We start from the raw sequence: 24,446 nt of genomic DNA on the forward strand, positions 1-24,446 counted from the left end.
CTTTTTTTTGCACCAACTGCAAAAACCAATGACATATTTTGTGTTAATTTTGTACTTTGATTCTTACAAGTACCTGCTCTAAATTATCCAGTATTTAACATAACTCAAGCATAAAGCACATGAAGGTTCTATGATAAATACTTGGTATTTAACAGTCAAGCTGGCAAGTGGTATTGATACACAGAAAACAAAAAGTCATATTAATATAAGGACATGCACTCCCACCAATTACACAGTAAAGTACAATGACTCAAACTTCTCGGTTTTTATTAAATAAATTAATATTGATGGTAAAGAACAAATGTACAAGAACCACAGTGAAATTACCAGAACCCCTGACAGAAACCACTACTAGAACATTACCAGCCTTACTGATGGTCCTTGTATATAGCATTGATGGGTCAGCCTAATGTCTTTTCATTCACTGTTTAAAGTCATTGAACCACAGAACCATAGAATAGTTTGGTTTGGAAAGGTCCTTAAAGATTACCCAGTACCAGCCCCTTCCCATGGGCAGGGACACCTTCCAATAGACCAGGTAGCCCAAAGCCCCTCTAATCTGGTCTTGAACACTGTCATGGATAGGCCATCCACAGCTTCTCTGGGCAACCTGTGCCAGTGCCTCACCACCCTCACAGGGAAGAATTTCTTCCAAATATTTATTCTAAATCCACCTTCTTTCAGTTTAAAACCAAGTCTTTAAAAAAGTCTTTGCTCATGATTCCATTCCTCTGTCTGGAGGTCCCTCTCCTGTCTCAAGTCAGCATCCAACGATCACTTCTAATTTCCTGGAACATTTTATAGTGGCAAAAGGCAAGGCAGCATCAGCATGTCATCCCTTTTGGTTTTTACACACAAATCCATTCTGAGACAGTTACACAGCTGAAGTGATTTCTTCACACTAACCTAGGCAGAGAGGACATCTAGCATAATAAAACCCTCTTCTTTAAGCAACAAATTAAAAACTTGCACTGGAGCAAGTTTTCCCCCAGTATCTTTAATCAGATACAATTAATCTGTCTTGTTAAGGGTACAAAGAGTTGCACATTTGATTACTTACATGAACTCAGCTATGCAACACTTCATCTGAAAGTCATGATGCAAATCCTATACCAGTACTCATGACATTATGCCTCAGTTTTACTCATTTACATTCAGGTTCTCAAAAAACAATTCCCATCTCTGCAGACACAGGAGTAGATTATCCACATTCCAGGTCTTCTACCCGTCAGGTTTAACTGAAATAATGCACTGGGACAGGACCACTGGATAACAGATGTAATACTGTACACTATTCAGTGGCACACCCACCTCAATTCTCATGACTTAGACAAATTTTCCTCAGCCTATATGCCTTAATTTCTACCCGTTCTAATTTGAACCAATGTAGCTGAAGGTAAGTCAACAACTGGCTAATGTGCTATGTATTATTAATTCTAAATTATTTTTTTTAATATGTCAGTCATATGTTTTATACCTTGTATTTGAATTCTACATTAGCACTTAAATCATTAAAGTGTACTGCAAAACTCATCCGTGCAAGAACCCTTTTAAATAAGCTCTTGACATTTTAGAATGGTGAGGTTTATGCAGGGCCTAGTGGCCTCCAGTGAACTGCCAATGATAGGGCCACTGTATGCAGAGGCATTAAACTGGGGGAAAAAAAATCCAGTTAAATAAACATTATTCTTAATAAAGCAATTTTTTATTTTAAGCTGATCTACAATAAATTTAAATATTCACAGAAAGTCTACATCTTCCTAAAGCAGGCCATATTAGAATCTTTGTACTATGAATTTTAAATAAATGGTATTAAGCATCTGACTGCAAAAAAAAACAAATAAATCTGTATCTTTGCATGCTAGAGAGGTTTTTGCAATATATAGTGGAAAACAACTTACAGGAAAATGAGCAACAGCATCTTACTGAGGTTCATTTCCCACTGTGCGAGAAGTAGCTATCAAGTCAAATTATGTTAAGATTCAAATAGCTACATACAGATATATGACAGTCTAAAAGCCAAGAATCTTACAATTTACAATAAGAGAACTCAAATCAAACCAAGCTATACAAAGCCAAAGCATGCTTTTGCCATTCTGTAGTTACTCTGCACCTTCTTTTACATTCTCATCTGCATTTGGATTAGTTTATTATAGATATTAGCTATCTATTTAAAGAATAAGCTGATCCCCCCAGAATGAGTGCAACATAGATTCACTAGGAATTGCCATTTTACAGTAACAGTTAAAAAAAGAATTTATCATAAATTTTCCAAGCTTCAGCAAATAGATCACAAAGAGCCCAGAGCTGCAGCAATACTGGACACCTACCTTGTTTTAGGACAGCATTTCCACATTTTGTTACTGCAATCTTAGCATTATCAATAGGACCAGGAGGATCTAGTGTGACACAAAGATGATTAAAATTGGGAGAGCTGAAAACAAATGGCAGGTTGGAGGTGCTATTTTCAAATGGAAAGAGAAACAGCTTGTTTGTTTACCACTTGTTCTTATACTGCGTAACAGGATGTTCCAAGTTGTTAAAAGTGAATCAGAATTTTAATTAAGAGCAAGTTTTTCAAAGCATTCATTTTACTAAGTCTTAAGCAATGTAAAACACAAATTAATCCTAATCCTTAGCCCTAGCAAAGTTTTCCTAGAACAGTCAGACAAGACTGTAGAACATCTTATCAATGTTACTATTTCAGAAGTTTAGAGGCACTTAAATTAGGCTAAAAAGATTTTATTATAGTAGTTACTCAGTTATCTATGAGTTTACGTTGTGAGCGAGGTCACATCCAGAAGCTACAGTATTACCTATCAATTTGCACACCAAAATCCACTCCTCCTTGTACTTACATCCAATTTTCCTGGTGTGCTAACAGCCAAACCCCTGTAAACAAGCAACATTCCTTCCACAACTATCTCATTATCCATTCTTATGTATTATTTGACTATATTCTGTAATTTGGTTCATGGATATATTTGTAACCTATACAACTGTTGTCTTAGATGTTTAAGAGCTTTCACTGCCTTCTCTATCTGTTCTTCCTACAGCCTTCTAACAAAGAAAAACCAATTTATTTCAACAGTACCACTACATGACAACAAAAAAATAAAGGATTACCCATATGTAGAAATGGAGCACAACTTACCACTGTCTTTACCCTTTACAAATCCTTCCCATTCTCTGAACCAGTGCATACTGATGCAGTAAAATGTTGATGGAGATTCTTCTTCTTGGAATGCTCTATTAAGCTGAAAGGAGAAAGAATCTGTTTTTCTGCCTTTGCCTCCTTTCTGCCTTTAAACTACTGAGTTATTTTAACCACTGTAATTATTAACAGCATAACGTTACATTGCTACAGGACATTTTAAAGATCTACTGACCATCAGAACAGTAAATATATAGTGAATTCCTGAGGTGAGATTTTGATGTAGTGGTAGCCTTTGTATTAGAAGATTATTTATTCTTTCATTGTTTATCTATTTTTTCCTGAAACAGCAGTTTTTAAGTTAAGCACAAGTGCTTATCCCCATTAAACACTACTGGATAATTACAGTGGAGGCTGAACTTTGAAGTAACTGACGAAAGCAGCCAACTTATTTCTTTTAAATTAAAACAGTGTTTTGAAAGATTTGCTCCATAATTTTATGGAAGGTTCTTTGTGTGATGACCTATATCTTCATCTATGCTTATCTTTTCCTTAATACATTGGCCAGATGCCAGTATGATTTCAGGCAAGGCACAGTGAACTCACGCACTGGGACTTTTCTTTGCTTCAGTTTAAAAAGCCAAGCCCAAAAATCACATCCTGGTTTTCTGAGTTTCTGTTGCACAGCAATGTAAGTGAAATTATAAATTCCCAAACAATACCTAAGTCTCAGCTGTATTTCACTAATTTCATTCTATCATTGTAAAAAAAAAAAAATTGTATTTTTTATAATTACGATTTTAGGATTTTATTAAAAGCCTAAATTAAAAATTAATTTAAACCTAATTAAAAATTAAGATTTTAAACATTTTATTCTTTTTCAGAGACTACAGATCTTTTCACAATATTATTAAGAAACATGCAAAAAGTCATTTAAACCTTTAAAGCCACTATCTTTTAGCTCTGTAATAGTACAGCTATACATAGCCATGAACCTAAAGCATCAATACAACTTAAGGTTTCAGATAGAGTAAGTTTTGCAATCACTGCCTACCGCAGCCTTAATAGAGGTTAATAGAAATTTCTGTCTGTAACAATACTTACACAACAGTGCACATATAATCATTGTTTATACTGAAGAGATATCGATCACTAAAACACATGAGTTTGACTCCATGTTGTTAATAATAATAATTACTATCCAGTGTTAACCCAGTCTAGAGAAAAATTACTAAGAAGTTCAAATAGCAGTTAAAACATGGAAAAGCTGACACAACCTCTGAAGTACAATTAAAGCACAGAGAGAGCTAAAAGAACAGCTGCAATTTTGTTTTTCCTCCCTCTCAATAAGGAAGGTAGCATAAATGGGACTCCAATCTCTCTGCATTCATTTTCACTGAAAACTTGAAAACAGTTTTGTTTAAGAATTACAAAGCCCTTACTACTAGACTCATGCATATAAACTCTTAACTCATGGAAAATACACTAGCTGCTTGATATTAATTTTACAGTTGTATTAGAACATGAAGGTATTTACTTCACACTGAATTATTTATGCTTGTTTACATATCTAATGATATTTTTGAAATTAGAACTAAAGATTATAATTAATGTTTTGCTGGCACAGCATTATTGCATTTAAACCTTCTCAGATTGCACAGAACAGATCACTGGCAGTGTATAAAGAACAACTGATCATGTGGGCTGCACCATTTCTATACTATAAAAAAGCGATTTAAGAAATAAAATGTTTTCTCTAAGCACATTTTCATATAAAGTTATCTGGGATATGACAAGAACATTACTGTTGCAAACAGGAAAGAAGGGATTCTAAATAGGTACACAGATATTTAAGGAAGTCCATTCATTTCAGGAATCACCTATGCACTTCTCATAAGCCCTTGGGTCAATTCATGAGTATCAGGTGATGTCAAAAAGCAGAATGAATAAGTGTTTACTTTTTTACCCGAATAAACATTTCCAATTCATTTTTCCTTCTTTTTTCAATTCTTTCAGACTCTATTTGGCAGGTGTGACAAACATACAGATGGTTAACAGCTGGTCCTCCTCCATACCTGCAGAAAATGTAAAAAGACATTAACCTTGTGATCATGCATCTGTAGACAGAGCAAGTGTTTTCTTGTAATATCTAACCTAAGTCTGATCAATGCCAGTCACACTGCCATTTGATCCACAAATACTATATTTTCCTAGTAATATTTTGTACTCCATGCTAAGACACAACCATCCTCCAAGTCCCAACTGCCTACAGCCAGTAGAAACCATCTCAAACTACTGTATCACATGCTTCAAAAGGTGTTACTATGGGAAGAACATGTCAGTGAGCAAGTATTCTGTTATATATACACCCTGTATGATTTTATTAAAGGCCTCCAGGAAACAATCTATGGAAATGTTCCAGACAGTTTTATTTTAAGCATATTCCTCCATTCCACTGCAGGCTCATCAGTTTGCTCCCTCCCTGACACCAGCCTCTAAACTTGCTTATTGTTTTGTTCTTAAGAAGTTATTCTCCACAACCTTCCCATCCATGTTTTGCTTGTGTGAAACAAGGAAAAATACATGGAAGTCTGTAGATACACAGTTACTGAGAAGCACAAGAGATAATACATATATATGTACGTGTGTGTATGTGTGTATAGATCTGTCATTATGAACATGGGCATCATTTACTAGCCTGGAAACTACAAGCTTGATAAATAAAATATTCTTGAATTACTAGCAACCTTAAGGGATGCATTTACTACAACAAAAAGGTCACACATTGAGATAAGGATATTCCAGGTTCTACTTTCTAGCTGAATCATTATTTTTGACAGCCCTGGGGTCTCTTCCAGTTTTGTTTCCACTTCCAAAACTTTCTATTTTGTTCCAAAAATCTTACTTCAAATGAGATAAAAGAGAGTGCTCTTAAGCATTTAAATTTAAGCATCTCAACATTTATCATGTGGCTTTCTCAAGTGCAACATGAATTAAAGTTCAAACTATGAAAGTCTATGTCTTAAACAAGAGTGAAAACCAACTGTGGTTACTTTGTGCATAAACAGAAGAAAAATCTGCCGTGTAAGGCATTACTTCCCCCCCCCCCTTTAGACTTGTATGTTTGTCAGTCCATAAAGATAATTTGGGATGCTATTTTCCCACCCCCATCCCCTAACAAACATGGAAGTGTTATATTTTAACTGAAAATTAAAGCATTATTTCAGTACAACAGCACTTGAACATACAAGTTTTTTTGGTATATATTCAATCATCCCAGCTTAAAGACATGTTTTATAAAATGGTCACCCAACACTTAAATTGTATCTCTGAATATGACACTTTGTCTTTGAACTGCAGTGATCATTTCATAGCTTTTTAGTTGAAATAGATTAAGTATGGATTATACTATATTATCCCAAAGCAACTTTGACCCCAAAGTATGTGGAAATTGATAGGTGCCACATGAGCAGCAAAATAGACGTGTTTGGGACATCAATTGGCAACTGGCATTTTAGACGAGTATCTCCTTTTTCTTAACATTATATCAACATAAGGCAGCTTCCATGATATTTGGCTTTCTGATCCTAAATTCTCACCCATTGCAACCATGATATTCTCCTGTAATTCCCAAGACAAATAACAAATAGCAAGACAAAAAAGCAAAACATGAGTGCTTCACAGCTACTGTGTGTTAAAGGGTGCATGTGCCAGTCAGGAAGCCAGACAGACAACATTTAGCAACAATTCATCTCTCTTTTCTAGCTAATAGGAACTTATCACCTCTGGGACTTCACCTTTCTATCAAATGAAGTTGGACATCTTGTCAAAAAAGTTCAGAAAGAAGGAAAAACAATTAGAAGTTTGAAACCATTTTTCTTCAGATTTAACAAATCTTTCTGCATACAGAAAACAAACACCACCTTTGTCAGTTGGAATTCAGTACATCTACGAAAGTAGAAATAGGCTGGAAAGAGCATTGTTCTATTTTTCACTTGTGTCTATTGAAACTTTAAAAAAAACCCAACCTGACCCTTAAGCTATATTGCTTAGGTGGCAGGAAATTAACAGCTAAAAATATTTATTGCAAATGCAATAGAGTCCTTAAGGTCATCAGCAAAACTCTTCTACAGCTTTTTGTTACTTTAAAGAATCTCTCCTTTATAAGCAAGTACTTAAGCCTGACCTAGATTAAAAAGCATTGAGTAGTTATAAGAAACACTTAGATATAAGTTATTTTGAAGCAGTACTGGCAGCTGAGGCTATGGATTCAAAGCCAACATAAAAGAAAAGCTGTCTCCAGCCAACAAGAGAACAGGAAGCTGATACAGAGAAGTCTTTCAAAATACCTCTTCAAAGTGTACTTTTGCTGACCTACTTTGTGTCATTCAGTACATACCATACTTTTTATTGGTTTAATGCTCAACTATTACCACAGTAACACAGTACTTCATGTAGACTTTTAGCATAACTTTGCAAAAGCAAATTACATAAATTGGCTGCTTGCAATCCCTTCACTTAGTTCTGTGCTTAGAATACTGTTTTTAATTTCTTTTTTCCTCTTTTCCTGATCCACTAATTGTGAAGTCTGATGTTGCTGCTTGACACATACTTCCATGCAGATCATACCACTGGATTTTTTCCAGTTACAGTATAAACGTATAAACCTTACCTGCTGTACAGATTATCCCATATATTTTGAGGTAGCATTACAACCAAGTCCTCTATGAAGTTAGCTTTGTGTGGAGGAACACCTGCAGAAGCAACAAGAAACAAAACAAAACAAAAAAAAACCCAAAAAACACAAAAGAAAGAATAAAAATTAAAAAAAAAGAAAAGAATTTTAAAAAAAGACTTGCAGATTTTATTCAGGACATGGAGGGAGAAGACTATGTTAGAGGTTAGAGGAATTAAAAATACCACCTTTCAATGAATTCAGAGAAATCATGTGAAGCAAGTTTTACCACAGTATAATCTATTACTGTATTTAAAGACACTACTCTAATTTTAGTCTTTCATGAGGCTGAGAAGTTTATAAAAAGCAGAAGCAAACTCCATGAAAGATTAAAGGGCTAGAGGCCTTTTTAGATACCAACTGCAAAATGCTTAAGGTATACAATTAAAATGTTAATGAGGGATTAAATATTTTGTTTATGCCTGTAAATACATTAGCAAATGGTCTATTAAAAATTCACTTATTTGCTATAGACCTTTTTGAATTACTTCAAACAACACTAATGCCTGTAAGCAGAGAAATTTTGAGGAAGGCAGAGGGGTTTGCACGATCAGATACATTGAGCTGAAGCACACAGTAAGCAGGAATGCTTTGAAAAACAGAAAAAATCTAGTCTTTCGGGCACTTGTACAGCAAAAGTAATCTGCTGTAACCCTGTAAAAGGAAAGCCACAGCCACAAGGACTCACATGTACACCCCTCTGCACATTGTTATGGGGCACAATATTCTTAAGTAAAAAGTTGCAGCAATAGCAGCAGCACCTCTAACTGCTGATCTAACTGTACTTTTTATTAGAAAATAGGTGTAAGAACATCACATTAATGATTTCTTAGAACGTTAGCACTCAAATAGGGATAGTTCCCCAATGTTTTGCTTAATGCAGTTCTCTCATTTTTATTAACATTTAGCACAAAGTAAAATTTTTATGCTTCCACACTGAATATACAGAAATACTACACTATTTTCACACTGTTATGCACTGGCTACTCTGCATCACACCAATCTCCTGTTCCATAGCTTTCAAACTTTCCTATTGCTTCTAGTGTGTAGCTGCAAATAAGATTTATATTGGCAGAACAAAGTATCAAGGATGATGATAAAGTGACATGATTTTTGAAAATTGAATATACATGTTTAGGAAGCAAGTAGATAAACTGTTCCTCTTTAAGAAACAAGAAAGCTTATAAACAAAATCAAATGGGCAGGGAAAAGAGGAAAAAAACAGGATAACTTCACATGGTATAATTCTCAACTAGTCAGCTACTAAAATGACAGAAATGATTGATTTAGAAGTTACATTTTAATTTACCAAAGAAGCTACAGAAGTTATAACATAAAATTACTACACTCGGATTCCTTTAATTAAAACAAGTGCACATTCCTGCACAGCTACAAGTCACATGACAGTTACAGTCTCACCTCCGTGCATACAGAGAAAGTCATTATTTGAAATTGGTCCTGGTTCTGCAAAAGTCTTGAATTTATTTAACCACTGTCTAGAAACATAGAACTGCAGAAGACTTGGTTCCATCATGTTCAGTAGGCTTGATATTCTCCGTCTCTCTCTCTGTGCTTCTTCACTGCTTTTTCTATTACCAAAATAGAAACCATTAAACAAATATATATCCTTGTGTACAATACAGATAATTTATGTTGTGAAAACTGTACTTTCAAGTAAATTACCTGGGCCATGGCTATATGTCAAAGTTTGGTAGTATGAAGCAGTTGACTTAGCCTGTTAAATAACTTGCACCTTTTATGTACAGCCTGAGCCAACATCTAAATGTGTGGTAGGAACCTGGACTGTCACGTTAGGGAGCAGTGTGTCACAAGAGTTGGAACTGTTAGTAAAGAGTGGGAAGGGCAGCAAAGACTATTTGCTCTGTTAAACCTGTGCTTGAGCTTGGCAAATGTTATGCTTGCAAAGAAACTTTTGCCTGCTTAGATCAACAAGAAAGACCCCTGGCAATTCCCATGTAACCTAGCAGCCTGAGAAAGCAAATAGTTTGACTGTAACAGACAGTTGGCTATACTGCAGAGGTGATTACTACCACAGGAGGAGGAGATAAGGCTCTGCCAACCTCCCGTTTCCTCTCTATCTTTTGAGATAAAAGCTTTGCAAGCTGGTCCTTGGGCAGATGTTCCTTACTTACCTTCAGAAGTCAGGTTGAACAGTAACTAGACTGGCTAATCCCCCTACTTTTCCCGTATTGCCCTATTTTTCTCATTGAGGCTGTTGCTGCTGTCCAACTGGAAGTACCTCTGCTCTCTTACTTTTAGATTGAATAATCTCTCTTCTCCAAAAACAGGTTTGAACAATTAATTCCCTGTCCATGGCAGGGGCGTTGGAACTGGATGATCTTAAGGTCCTTTCCAATCCTAACTATTCTATGATTCTATGATTCCATCCTCCAAAACCCCGACCCAAAACTTGACTCAGCATTGCACAAAAGCTAGACCACATCAGTTAACTTAGGGTGTCAAAGTTATCTATTTATATGGATAGCAAACCTACAGCAATCTATTTATAGGACAGCAAAACAAGACTAAAAGAGTAGAAAAAAAATGCCATAAACCCAATTAAAATACATTACCTATTTAAGTTCAGAATAAAATTCTGTAACAAGCCTTTCCAGCTGTTAATTTAAAAATTTATACATATCTCCAATAAGCTGAAAGAATATCTGTTTTGTGTGTGTGCCAGTATTTTGTGGGTATATTCTTTTTTAAAAAAAGAAATTTTATGAATGCTCTTTTATTTTTTAATTGTTTGCCCACAGTCACCTACAGTGTTCTTTCTTGGCAGTACAGCATGACTTTCACATTCCTTTCAAAAGACCTACTGACCCCGACTCACAGGCTTAGCTCAGACAGTGGCAGGTACAAGTGTTCCTAATGAAAGTTAAACCAGGACACATCTCATTTCTTGTGCAACTCTGACACAATCTGTTTTGCAGTAAACTTGTAGTGGAAATTTGATCTTTGTACGAGATCCTCAGAATCTGAAAACTGAGTTGTTTTTATTACTTCAAGTACAAAAATTCCTTGGACTGAAGAAGATAATAACATGATTTCTCGCCTTTCATTTCAACTTTCAGGAAAGTCTAGCCTCTAAATTCCCTGAAATGAAATTACAACACAGTAAAACATCTGTTGTTGTACATCCCATCTGCTAAAGACTTTCCACTCTTCCCTTTAGAGCTCTAACAGTTAAGAGTGTGTGTGCAAAACCTCCCATTGTGCAGCATTCCTTTCCTCTGATTAAAAAGGAGGTAATTAGTGGCTAATTCTAACAGCTGCTTAAAGTTCTCTTTCTAGTCATCTTACTACACTTCATTTATGCAGACTTAATTTTCATTTCAAGTTCCATACATGCTTTAGCAGTGACAGAGCAAGTGTTAAGAACGTAACTGAAGGATTCAGTCTTTCTCCAGCATAGGTTGTTCTGGTTGGTCACACTCTTCCACTATAATTCTTTTTTGTAGCAGCCAATTTCTGAAAGCTGCCCAACTGCTTTATTTACATACCTGACTTACATAAGCATGACTGTACTTTCAATTACTTACCTGTAGAAGAGAACATAAGCTTCTGCATTTTGCACTGTAGATTCTGATACTTCTGTGACACTCTGGTCATCAAATTCATACCACAAATTATTTAAATTGTTGCGACAATAAGCTATATAATGTCCACCTGGAGTGTAAGAAGCAAGATTTATTAAAGGGTCCAGTGCTGCCCATTTTACTGTGCAACACATGAAGAGGAAGTAAGCCCAAAAAAAAACCAAAAACAAAACCAAACAAGTCTTAAATGGGAGAAATATCAAATCATTAGCAGACACAATCTGGATATTAACTTCTCCCAAACTCATCTCCCACTTCCCCTCCTGAATTTCCATCAGCTAGTGGAAAACTGAACACCATTTTCAGCATATTCTTAAATTTTTCCAGCAGCTCGATGCTTAATGTACTCTTGAACAATGAAACTCCAATCAGAGTAAGAGTGACTGAACAATTTACCCTAATCAGTTTCCACAATGAACTCTTTTCAAATCTTTTTAATGGAAATTAGCATAGATGTGTAATGGCTACGTAATATCAAGGCCATACTTAACTGTGTTCTGAAGACTATCCACAATATAGTCTAAATTATTACTATTTCTAAAATACATATTCAACTGCCAACAAGTAAATAACCAGATGTCTAATAAAGTGATTATGAAAAGCATCATCCAGCAAGGACTGAATAGAAAATGAAAAAACATCCAGAAAAGTGGAAAGAACTTCATCTGAACAATGGACACCTCAAGTTTTGACAGTATAAGGGGGTGGGTAACCTCTATAAAATTCTATGAAGTTTCTGACTTCAAACTTATCTTTGTCTTATTTTCCAAATCTTATAAACACTAGGCAGAAACAAGCTTAACATAAAGCAGTAAGATGTTTACTCAGCTACTCATCACTAGCTATAAATAGCAGACACTGCCTGGTTTGGGGTTAATCGGCAGTCATCAACCAAAAGAACAACTTTTAAAACAATTACTGGCATCTTTGTGGTGAACTCTTTCCAAAAAAGTAAGTCATACAAAGCATTAAAACTCTAGACAAACAGCAGCTGTGCAGAACAGCTGCTCAATTGGTCGTCTGCTGGCATGTAACATTATTTGTATATTTATACTGTTCACTCACAACAGTATATACTTTACTTAACTTAATATTCCAGGATCTGTTTATTTTTTTCCACCTATAATTTTATTTCAGTATGCCATACAATTTCAAAGATGTGTCAACTCTTTAAGAACAAGCCATCTTATGGTTCAAGGGTAAAAATCACAGCATTTATCCTTCACAGTATAATTACCAATGCTTATCTATTTTCTCTTTAGTATAATGAATAATCTTAAACAGAAGGGCTGATGTGAATATCAACAAAAGAGACAAAACAATCAATCTCATACTTACTGCTGGCAGTTCCATGATGGCAGATGACAGACAGAAGATCATAAGTCACAATTTGAGCTGGACTGTCCTTTGCAAGGAAAGGCTGAAGATCAAGGCCTTCCAAGGGAAAGGACACGTGAGTCCCAATTTTAGTGGAAAACATAAGTTCATGTCTAAATCTTTTCAGATGAATGCACAGTATCTGTAAGAAGGATCAACAGATTCACTCAAGAACTTTACATGGTATTATTTGATATATAATAACTGCACTGTGCATGCCACATTTTCCTTTTATCATCCCAAAAGGATCACTTTCCTCTATGGCCTGAGGCAACTATCACAAGCTCTGTGTTCCATAGATTTTATTTATTTTTTTTTAAATTGACCAGGGCTCAAGGAGTTAGAAATGAATTTGTAATTATCTAAGACTTATCTTACTAACAGTATAAAAATAACCCCAGTCCTGAGCTTACTAACGCTGATTCAGCAATGAGCAACATACCTTTTATCTTCTTCAATGCACCTATTGCACAATCTTGTCATGAGGGACGCTAATTCTTCCTGATTGTTGCACCCATCAGCTCATGTTTTGACGCGCAAGATTGGATTACTTTTAAAATGTGAAGTTACAAGCATTACTTATGGAAAATATTTCCGTTCTGGCTGTGGTATTTAAGTTCTACAGTATAAAGAAGCTCTCCAGGCTGACAGTTCTAACATAGCAAAGTTAGAATAACGGGGTTTTTCTTTTCATGTACAAGGCTCAATTTCTTACAGGGTGAATCATCAAATGTTGCTCACCTTTTTAAAACAAATGCTGATAAGATACACTTTCATCATGTAACATTATAAACATGACTTACTTCATGCAATTCATTAGTCTTACCACATTCCTAATCATGCAGAAAAAGTGTTTTGAAGTGCATGTAGTAACAGTACCTCAGGAAATTTTTGCACTTTGCAGAATTTCACTCCATTTCTTAACCTAAGCAAAGAAGAAAAACAAACAACAAAACAACCAATACTTAGTTCTGAAAAGGCTTTTTTTTTACTTTATTGTGCTAGTCAGCAAGTCTAAAGTGAACATTACACATTAGTAAACCCAAAATATTTCTGGAATGTAGCCTAGACATGGAGTAGCCAAAGAGATGCAAACAAGGATGTTTTAGAAGACGAGAAAACCTGTACTACTGAAAAATTCAAAGCAGCAAGTATAGATGGTCAAGCTCCATCTAGCTAACAACTTCTCTTAGCATAAAGGAAAGAACTTTAAACTTTGTTAAGCTGATTATTCAGCAAAATAGAAAAAAAAAAAGCAGCCAAGTTTATTTTTAAGAAGCGATCTACAGCAGATCACCAGTTATATAGCAAGCAATAACACTCCTTTTCCATAAAGGGCATTGATCTATCTACAGACCACTTCTGTTTCTTTGTTCTTTAGTATTTAAGGCCACAGTGTATTTATCTGTAACACACTGAAGGACCTACTGCCTATCAGTGAAAAGCTACTAGTTATATAGACTAAAAGCTTTTTCAATAATGAAAAAGAACAAAACACAATTTGACTGCAATAATGGTATGCTGAGTCAGTGCTTCCTGACTCCTGCACCTTTGTAATAGCAAATTTCTGACAGTCAGAACACAAGGTAGTGTCAAAAGATTAATAGCATTATGACATATCCAGCAGAAATAAATGCCTCTTGACTAACAGAACCAGTAGAGCACTCAAATTAAGACAAGTTAAAACAAAGGTAAAAGACAGCTTACTTTTTACATCTTCCACAGCTGTACATGTTATCACCTGCAAATATCATGGAGAAGACAAACAGCCATTATTCTCTAAATCCAAATAGCTATCCTTCAAGCACATACACTTGATATATAAAGTCTCAAGGGAATTTATCTTTAAGTTGCATTGAATATTTAAGCCATAAGAGTGTTGACATAGCCAGTAAATCGAAAGGTTCTTAGGTTTTATGCTTGTAAGTATGAAGCAGTACAGCAGAATGTGAAGAGATGAGGATATATAATTTAAAAGGGAAGAAATTCAGTGGGTCAAATTAAGTATTAATATAATGGGGTTTGAAATTTTTATGACCCTTCAGTTGATACCATTTCATTAAACTGAATTCAGATTTACTTGATGTTTCTAAAGCAGCTTTCCCGGGCATTTGTTGCCTCAAATATTCAGTTGAATGAGAAGCTTACCTTTTTAAAATGAATGATCCCGTAAGAGCAAGGAATGACTGTATTACAGTCTAACAGGTGGCCTTTGCTTAATTGCGTGAAGCGAAGAAGATATTAATCATCTTAGTATGATTAGAGGAAAAAATATCAGAAGAAACATGTTCATGTAATTGACCTCTTACCCTTCAGCTCATCTCTGGCGAAAAAGGCAGCAAGACAATCTTGTAAGGTTACAACTGGACCCCAAAACCAGCTAGGAACACATGAGACAACAAACCTGAAACATCATTGATAGAAAAGAAAGAAAAACAACAAATGTTCTGCCAGAAGAGCAGAAACTGGAATTTCAAAATAGATTAAAAAATAAAACAAGGTAAATATTACTTACCTTTTGAAATATTCCATAAAGAAAGCTATCCATCCCTGGGGAGCATACGCTTCTCCACATGATCCAGCCTTGACTAGAGATGTCTGATGACTTGCAGAATGGAGTTTAGCAAGATCTTCCTTACCTGGAATAGGCAAGGACAGATCCTGAAAGGTCTCCAGGGTTACAGACAGCTAAAGAAGAAAACAAATAAAACAAAAGAGAGTTAAGACTGAAAAGAAACTGAATTAAACTGACTACCATAAAGTTCACCAGTAACTACTAAGTCACTGTGTAGTTGAAAATTCCACTAGGTTGCAAATTAATTATAAATAAGAAGACATAAGAATTCATTTCTAAAAGAGGAAGAAAAATTAACATTCTAGAGTGAACTTGCACATTGTTATCAGTGAAACTCTTCAAGCCATTGTTAATTATTTGTCTTCCTAGTAGTCACAAAAAGCACTATGATTTTTGCCTCAGGCTCCTGTTATACAAGCTAGTTTCAGAAAGCTTCATCCCCTTGTTCTGACAGTCTCTTACTTTGACATTATCTCGACCTAATGTAACTGGACCTGCTGCAAAAGAGACTCAGCTATGCATTTTCTTGCTCCCATTCTGGATTTTAGTGATCACATTTGCTTTTTTGAAGCTCCTATTACTATTTGAGTAAACAAGTATGAAACAACGGAAACTTCTGAGGAAATCTGTCACAAAAGAATAAAGTTACCAGAGCCTCACTGTATTCATAAAACTGTAAGTATTGGTATTGAGGAAAAAAAAAACATGTTAAAAGCTAGAACCTCCCCATCTTACTCACCCGATCACAAGTCAGGCACTGTACTGAACTTATTATAGTCCCATCAAATATATCAGAGATAACGCTCCTGTACTTCTTGCGCTTCTTCCTTTTTGGCGATGATACAGCTGCAACTATAAAATGACAAATATTAAATGCTGAAAGTAAATCAAGATAAAGTGGGTTCTGATTTCCTTCAAGTTTGCATAATATAATTAGATCACACATATTTAGGACTTGATTTTGAACCAAGCCCTATTTTCTGTTTACTAAATATTTCTTAGAAATTACACAAGCAGATTACTGCTAGTGGCAGGCAATTTGTGTAGGTTCCTCAAGCAGTTTATGGTGGAAAAATACAGGAAAATTTTGCCTCAGTTTAAGTAAAACTCAAACTGCCAGTCTTGAAATCTACAGTCTCCTGCTACAAGATTCATCTTGGCAGGAATCCCCCAAGGTATAAACCTTAAATGTCACATCCTGACATTTAATTTGATCACATCTTCCCACAAGTTTTAACCACGTTGGGATGAAAACCACATACACAAGCTTATTGTATCACAACACTGGTGACAGTGACAGGGTTGAAGTAGGCTAAACTTACTAGAGTCCAGCCTAACAGCAGCTTATTAAAAAATAAGAAAAAACCCAACTCCAAGCATAACATGTCCACCCCCTCCTCACCCAAATCCACTACTAATTAGGTAAACACACCAAAGCAGTCTCTTGGGCTCTATAAATTACCAGCACGGTATGCTAGAATGAAGATCACAAAACCTCTTTTGGAGACTGAATACTACCCAAGAGATAACTGAAAAGTCTTGTAGGAGTCAAAGTCTGTCAAAATGCTAACAGCAGTAACAAGCAGTGAGCCATGGAAATAGTGACAGGAAATTGAATTATCTTTTTAACTAACTTCTCGTACATTTCCCCTTTCCAAACTAGAGCAGTTGAGAAAGTTTTCTCAAAATACTATTCCATCTTCACGGTGTAGAGGCAGATACTGTTCAAGTATGCTTTGAAAAAATCAGAATTCTACAGAAGTAAAGGAAGTCTTATTGCATGTCCAGTTTACTTAATGGTCCCTCTCCGCAGTAGGGATAGGGGATTAAAAAAATCATGACAAAAAAACACTGCATTGGTATGCAAGACACAAGAAACAACAAAATGAAAACTGTAATACAGAGCAATTCAGTACCAGGGGGGAGAAAACAAAGAGCCTATACCTTTTTTGTGGACTGGTGCCAGTGAAGAGCATGATGAGAATGATTTTGGTGGGCTGTTTGATAAGCGGGTGTTCATCCCTTCATTTGATGATGGGGTTTGGGCTGCAGATATATCATTCATGTGGACATCATTGATGTATTCTGCAATTAATATTTGCATTATTTCATAAATTCTACCAAAAATTTAATGCAGAATGAACAGACAAAATGGTCATAAAATTAATTCAACCACAGTCAGGTCGCAGGACATTTAGGAATGCGGCACCATTTCAAGTCACATATGTTTTAAATTAAGAACAAAATCCAAAACCCCCACTATCTTCTAGGTTATCTGAAACCTTACCCAGCACAAATATTTAGTTTTTCAAGGAAATTCAAGTTGAATTCAGAACACCTGAACTGAAAAGTAAATAAGGAAGGTGCATTGCCTAAAGTCAATCAGCCTACCCTATTTGACCTGTACCTCTACACTATTTGTTCTACAACTCTTTTCCACAGATATTCCAGCTAAGAATTTTACTATTTCAATTGCACATTAGCAATGTATTACCTGAGAATCTGCTGTGTATCTGTACTTTCACAGTTCCTTGATTATTTAAAAATTCAGTGGTCTCTGAAGCAGTATTTGTGTCTTTTTCAAAATCTTCTATAGAATTAGCTCGCTTCAGCTTGTTGCTTGATATTTTTTCTTTCTGCCAGTCTTTGGATGTGACTGAGTTGTTATCATCATCCTGAATTAACATGGTTGTCTCTGCAGAATCCTCTAAGACAGGTTTGAAAATAGAGTCATTTTCTGTTTTATCACAGGTACCACAGGATTCACAGGGCTGAAAGCCTACATCTGACTGGCTCTTGTCTTCTTCCATACTGTCTTCAATACTTGTGGGCTGGACATCTTCCAGTTCTACAACTGGTTCTTTAAGTTCTTCGTGAAGCAAATCCATTAGACAACGCAAAAATTCTTGTGCATCCTAGGATTTTAAACAAGTTTTATGATATTATTCCATGATGTTTGGAAGAAATTAAAGTCATATCAGGAAAAGATACAGGTAACTAAACCAAAAGCTGCAGCTGGCTGTTAAAGAGGAGTAAGTTAAATGTCTCTGTCTCAGGTCTGAAGTTCAAAAGAATTTTCATTACCAGATCATGTTTGTTTCCTGTGCCCATTTCCTGCATGTAATCTTATGAGTTTCCTCCAAAACACTTCTATTCCCAAAAAGTTTATTTCAACAACAAGTGTAACTCAAGCAACTACCAACACTGGGGCCAGACCCCAGCTCTGCTGGTAATGGAATGTTTTCAGGACAGTTTTTTTTAAACCTTATGCAGCATCTTCAAGCAAAGCAATCTGAGCCTTACTTTCACTGGGCATGGCAGGACTTTATTAAGAAGTGTTATGTTGTACTTATCCTATCTTTCCAATTGCATCACACTGGCAACAAGATTTGAATTCTTCCCAAGCCTGGACGAGACTCACCAACTATCAGTATTTCCACAAAGAGCTGTGAAGATTTACTACAAGTCTAATCTGTGTTTTGAATTATCTTAAGAGGCACCAAATTTCAACAATCCACGTAGCAGCTTGGTTCCTGGCAATGGAGAATATCTAATAAAACAAGCGTGGGAGAAAACAATAGCCTCTCCTTGGCAACTGCTACTGCTTCTATTTTCTTCCGTTTTCCTTTCTGTATTTTGGTTGTTCATAAAAATAGTTTCTGCTGCTCAGTATCACCATCCAGCACAACAATTACTTACTAAGCTCACAACTGCAGACTAGAAAACATTCTTTTTCTCAGAAACTAGAACTATCAGATTCAGTTTTGGCTTTTGAATAATGAAAAAAAAACCAAACCAAAAAACCTAATATGCCTATTTGCTAGTAATACTTTTACACAAAAAAAACCAGACTCAAACCTTAAGACACAGCTTAACTGATAAACATTCTTCACTGAACAAAAGAATTCCTTTTTCTGCCAGGAGACTGGATTTGGCTGCCTAACTGGCTGCCCAATTTGTGAGGCTGGGCAACAGGAGAACATTGGTCATGAAAGATTTGCTTTGTTTTAATTGTTGCCATGAAACATACTAAACATACAAGTGAAGTGTGATCCACATAGAACCTAAAAGAGTTCTCACTAAGTGTTGCCCTGCATGGAAAAACACATTCTCAGTGTTCAAAGCTGCGAGAACCAAGTTTCCATACAGCTTCTTTTCAATTATCAGGATTGACTTTCTGCTTTTCCAGAAATGCACGTGGCTCTTCAGAAGCCCATGAGTAAACTAAATCCCGCTGAGATTACTATTTAAACATTTACTTTACAGCTACATGCAGTATTTGAACATTAAAATGTATTCTAATCCTCCACCTCACAAATATGAAACATGCTAGCAGAATTCCTTTGAATAACAGCAGATTCCTGGAAGATCTTAGTAAGGTTTTCTAATTACAGGGTTTTAATTCTTCCTGTAGCCAAAAAGCTTTTAACGACGTACTGCAAAATGTGTGAATGCAGCAAGATACTGAAGGATAATTAAAGAATGCTTTTACTATATAATAATCCATACCGGAGCTCCTACAATACTGCTTACAAAACACAGAGCAGTTTTTTAAAAGGTAATAAATGAAAACTGGATATTGTATACTTAGATTTAAAAGAAACCATAACTGGTAACAAATATTAAAAATCTATTTTATCTTTTTTTTTTATTTTTAAACACCTTTATTTTGTTTTCTGGGACTTGAGTTATTCTCAGAAGCTGAAGGCCTTTAAAGAATTTGATATCAATGAACATAAAACCTGACTTAACTGCTGCTGGTTCCATTTTCCATTTCAGTTGATCTACATTTGAAGCATATAAAGTTTATGCTGCTATTGCTTTCAACAAATATAGGAAGCATGGTATCTCAAGCATTAGATTTCAAAATATGAGAGAATTTTACAGCTTCGGCAGATTTTAGATCAGAAGGTTTTACCTGTTGAGAGTAGCCTCGAAATGTAGGATTAACAGTTTTAATTCCTTGAAATAAACCAGTAGGAACAACAGAACCAGGTCTAAAGAAATAAAAAGTTTTAAATATGTAAGTATATATAAAAAAGCAAGCATTTAAAGGAAACTTTCTGTCTTAACTGGGATCATAAGTGCAACTCAACTGTAACATATGTAACACCAGTAGTATACTAGTATTGAATTCTTAATTATACTTTTTTTTTTTTAAATCTGCTATCTAACAGAAACAGAGACTGTATCAAGCCTTTTAGGCCACATTTCTTACTAGAGAACCAAGTGACAGATCAGGCATGCAGCTGGCACTATGCCCAATTACTGTTTCTCTATCTTTGTACTTATATTTTGAAGTATTTTCAAAGTATTGAATGAAGTCTTGAACGCAGTATTAGGCAGAGATAACAAATTCCACATAAAGAAATATGAGAAACTGATAAAACATCGAGCAGAATGAAGAACACAGAGATAAAGTAGTTGAACATTTTAGATTATTTCTGATACATATAAACATTTTTTGAAAGCTTAAATCTACTTTGCACAGTGTTTATAATCTACTTCTTTTTAGAACTTCCTTACTAGAAGAACGTACATCAATTATTTGTACTATCTTTGGTAGCTATGGAAACAAACAGGTTATAAGGAGTGTTTTAATCCTGCAACTTAGTCTCTCCTTCCTTAATTTATAAGAGTAATTCGATGATACAGAATAAAAATTAGAACCCTGGGAAGGATGCATTAATCTGTCCTGACTCTGGAGTTTATTTATAACCATTTAAACCCCAAAAGGATACAATACCTGCTTTTGTGCCAGAGTTCTGTCATCAGCTTGAGGTAACTTTTACAAATTGCTGGTTTCTTATCTGTCCGGGCTAAGCCTCCACAGTCAAGAAAAAAGTGTGTCAAAGGTGGACTGATTAAAAAGAAGAAAATAGAGTGTTTTTTCTTCAGGTTGTTAAAATACAAAACGAAATGTGCATTTCACATAAGATTATTGGAAAAAACAAGTGTAATACTATTGTAACTGAACAATTCCATTTCCTACATCCTTAAATGCTACAACCAAACATTTTCCAGTAGGGCAACTTCAGCAATACAGCAACGCTGCTCCTCAAAGACATAGTGACATTTGTTAGAGCACCAGAACTGTGGGATTCAAATGCAAGGTGATTTTCCCTGTCTACTCTGCCCCTATGAGAACCTCACCTAAAGTACTGTGTTCAGCTCTGAGGCCCTCAACATAACCAGGATGTGGACTTGTTAGAATGAATCCAGAGGACAGCCACAAACATAGTGAGTGGGCTGGAGCACCTCTCCCAGGAATACAGGCAGAGAGAGCTGGGGTGGTTTAGCCTGGAGAACAGAAAGCTCCAGACAGACCCCAAAGCAGCCCTTCCTTTACCTAAAGAGGATCTACAAGAAAGCTGAAGAGGGACATTTTTTTCACAAGGGCATATAGAGATAAGACAAGTGGGAATGGTTTATAATTGAAAGAGGGGAGATTTAGATTAGATATTTGGAAGAAGTTCTTCCTTGTGAGGGTGATGAGACACTGGCACAGTTTGCTTAGAGAAGCTATTGCTGCCCCACTCCTGGCAGCGTTCAAGGCCAAGTTGGATGGGGCTTTGAGCAACCTGGTCTAGTGGAAGGTCATCCTGCCCATGGCAGAAGCATGGAACTAGATGAGCTTTAACGACCCTTCCAGCCCAAACTGTTCCTTGATTCTATGATGATTCTATGTTTGTAGGTCAGTAATTTATACTTAAATGATTTATCTGTTTACTTCAGACAGTTCTGCCAACTCAAATACCCTCTCCATTCCCTTCAATCCCCTTCTGAAGTCACGGTCTGTCAAATAGATTGGACCTTATTTTCATCTAAGAAAAGAAATTTCCCAGAATAACTGCAAAATTTGGAATTTCTCAGCTAAATAACTTCCTCATTATTAGATGCTTTGTCTGCTATTTTTACCTTCTAAAGAGATTTTCTTTAGTTCTCCTCTCCCTCAACTAAGGATCTCAGTGAGGTCTACTTAGCCCTGGGTCTTGTCATGGATTTCAGCCAAAAGCACATGCACAAAGTATTTATGATATATACTCAAGTACTGTCCCTAGCTAACCATTTCTAGTGTTTTTATACGTTCAGCTTTTGTAGATTCCTCTTTCATGAACTTGTCTGGTACCTTCATGGGATGACAAGATTTTGCATTCTAGCAGTTCCTGATATGATTTAGCACAGAATGGCCCGGATGTATTTGTAAGGACTGAATTTGGAGCTTTTGATCTAACATGTCTCCCTTTTTTAATTAGGATTTATGTTTATGTATTTGCTTTGATTTCTTCTCTAACAGAAAAGAAAACCCAACCTATTACCAGATTTTCTTCTTATTTGTAGAACTGCATATATTTTTTATTTAGGACAGTGAAGAACTATAATGAAACAGGGAAAAAGCTGAGCAACCCATACGCCGTAATGCTTTTTTTCTTTTCCCCCATCAGTCAGTAACACAACTGTTTGTAGGATATGACTGAGATTTAATAAATACATGTATTCATAGAATCATAGAATAGTTACGGTTTGAAAGGACCTTAAGATCATCCAGTTCCAACCCCCCTGCCATGGGTAGGGACACCTCACACTAAATCATATCACCCAAGGCTTCATCCAACCTGGCCTTGAACACTGCCAGGGATGGAGCATTCACAACCTCCCTGGGCAACCCATTCCAGTATCTCACCACCCTAACAGTAAAGAATTTCTTCCTTATATCCAATCTAAACCTCTGCTGTTTAAGTTTGAACCTGTTAACCCTTGTCCTATCACTACAGTCCCTAATGAATTCTCTCACCAGCATCCCTGTAGGCCTCCTTCAGATACTGGAAGGCTGCTATGAGGTCTCCATGCAGCCTTCTCCAGGCTGAACAGCCCCAACTTTCTCAGCCTGTCTTCATACAGGAGGTGCTCCAGTCCCCTGACCATCCTCGTGGCCCTCCTCTGGACTTGTTCCAACAGTTCCATGTCCTTTTTATGTTGAGGGCACCAGAACTACACACAATACTCCAAGTGGGGTTGCACAAGAGCAGTGTAGAGGGGCAGGATCACCTCCTCTGACCTGCTGGTCACACTTCTTTTGATGCAGCCCACAATACAGTTGGTTTTCTGGGCTGTGAGCGCACACTGAAGCTGGCTCATGTTTATTTTCTCATCGACCCACACCCCCAAGTCCTTCTCCGCAGGGCTGCACTGAATTTCCTTTTCGCCCAACCTGTAGCTGTGCCTGGGATTGCTCCGACCCAGGAGTAGGACTCTCACATAGTAGTGCAGCCCTTCAAATTCATTAAGTCCATCCTTACCAAATGCGTGAGTAAGCAAATACAAAACCCATTTACAATAATTTTCCTTACCAGTTTGAAAGAGCTTGTAAAGCTGCATTCATGTAACAAGTGTTTCCAATATTTTTTAATCCTGTTAGACCTGAGAAACAGAATGAACATTCAGCAAGTCTGTTAATCCAATACATGTTAAGGAAAACATTTCCTAGGAAATATGTACTAATTAAAATACATATGTAACACTTCTGATGCCAATTATAATGCAGAGTTGTAACTAAAAGAAACATAGGACTCCTAAAGGAATACTAATCTAAATAGAATTAGTAATTAAGTGTTTTGATTTTGACTGACTAAAGCACTTCAGACAAGATTGTATTTCATCTTACTAACTTTTGATGTTTTACGACAGCTGCAGATTGCAATTTAAAATGTTTATCAATATTTATGTTTCACTTGAACTTAATGATTTACCTGTTCATTAAAATTGTTGCTATACTTCATTCATAGCCATACTATCAAAAGCTTCTCAAGACAGATTTAATTCTTCTGTCTCTAGTTCATGAGAGTAGTCAGTTTACACTAAACTTTCAAAACCTACTCAGAACGTGATTATTCCAGAATCAGAATTACCTAGAATTGGTCTTTTTCTATGCCAATTATATATGTGTATTCTGAAATACAGACTGCTCAGTTTAGCCTTTCC

General features: G+C 36.0%; 1 protein-coding gene across 5 annotated transcripts in view; it reads right to left on the bottom strand.

The window, feature by feature from the left end:
• Positions 1-24,446, bottom strand: part of USP33 (ubiquitin specific peptidase 33) — a 46,353-nt gene that overhangs the window by 1,366 nt on the left and 20,541 nt on the right. For 2 of the 5 annotated variants that reach the window (XM_031050928.2, XM_031050927.2), the window contains exons 8-24: positions 23,816-23,885; positions 21,211-21,324; positions 20,383-20,461; positions 17,959-18,379; positions 17,409-17,549; positions 16,204-16,316; positions 15,405-15,577; positions 15,199-15,302; positions 14,597-14,630; positions 13,769-13,814; positions 12,851-13,031; positions 11,456-11,582; positions 9,309-9,478; positions 7,827-7,908; positions 5,121-5,229; positions 3,155-3,257; positions 2,331-2,399 (exon numbers count right to left, since the gene is read on the bottom strand). In XM_031050928.2, coding sequence (XP_030906788.1) covers positions 2,331-2,399; positions 3,155-3,257; positions 5,121-5,229; positions 7,827-7,908; positions 9,309-9,478; positions 11,456-11,582; positions 12,851-13,031; positions 13,769-13,814; positions 14,597-14,630; positions 15,199-15,302; positions 15,405-15,577; positions 16,204-16,316; positions 17,409-17,549; positions 17,959-18,379; positions 20,383-20,461; positions 21,211-21,324; positions 23,816-23,885 — 2,136 coding nt within the window. Of the gene's footprint in view, positions 1-2,330; positions 2,400-3,154; positions 3,258-5,112; positions 5,230-7,826; positions 7,909-9,308; positions 9,479-11,455; positions 11,583-12,850; positions 13,032-13,768; positions 13,815-14,596; positions 14,631-15,198; positions 15,303-15,404; positions 15,578-16,203; positions 16,317-17,408; positions 17,550-17,958; positions 18,380-20,382; positions 20,462-21,210; positions 21,325-23,815; positions 23,886-24,446 lie in introns of all 5 variants that reach the window. The other 3 variants (XR_004080871.2, XM_031050930.2, XM_031050929.2) reach the window with 3 other exon arrangements.

Source organism: Melopsittacus undulatus, chromosome 6, assembly GCF_012275295.1.
Source record: "Melopsittacus undulatus isolate bMelUnd1 chromosome 6, bMelUnd1.mat.Z, whole genome shotgun sequence".
Classification (NCBI taxonomy): Eukaryota; Metazoa; Chordata; class Aves; order Psittaciformes; family Psittaculidae; genus Melopsittacus; species Melopsittacus undulatus.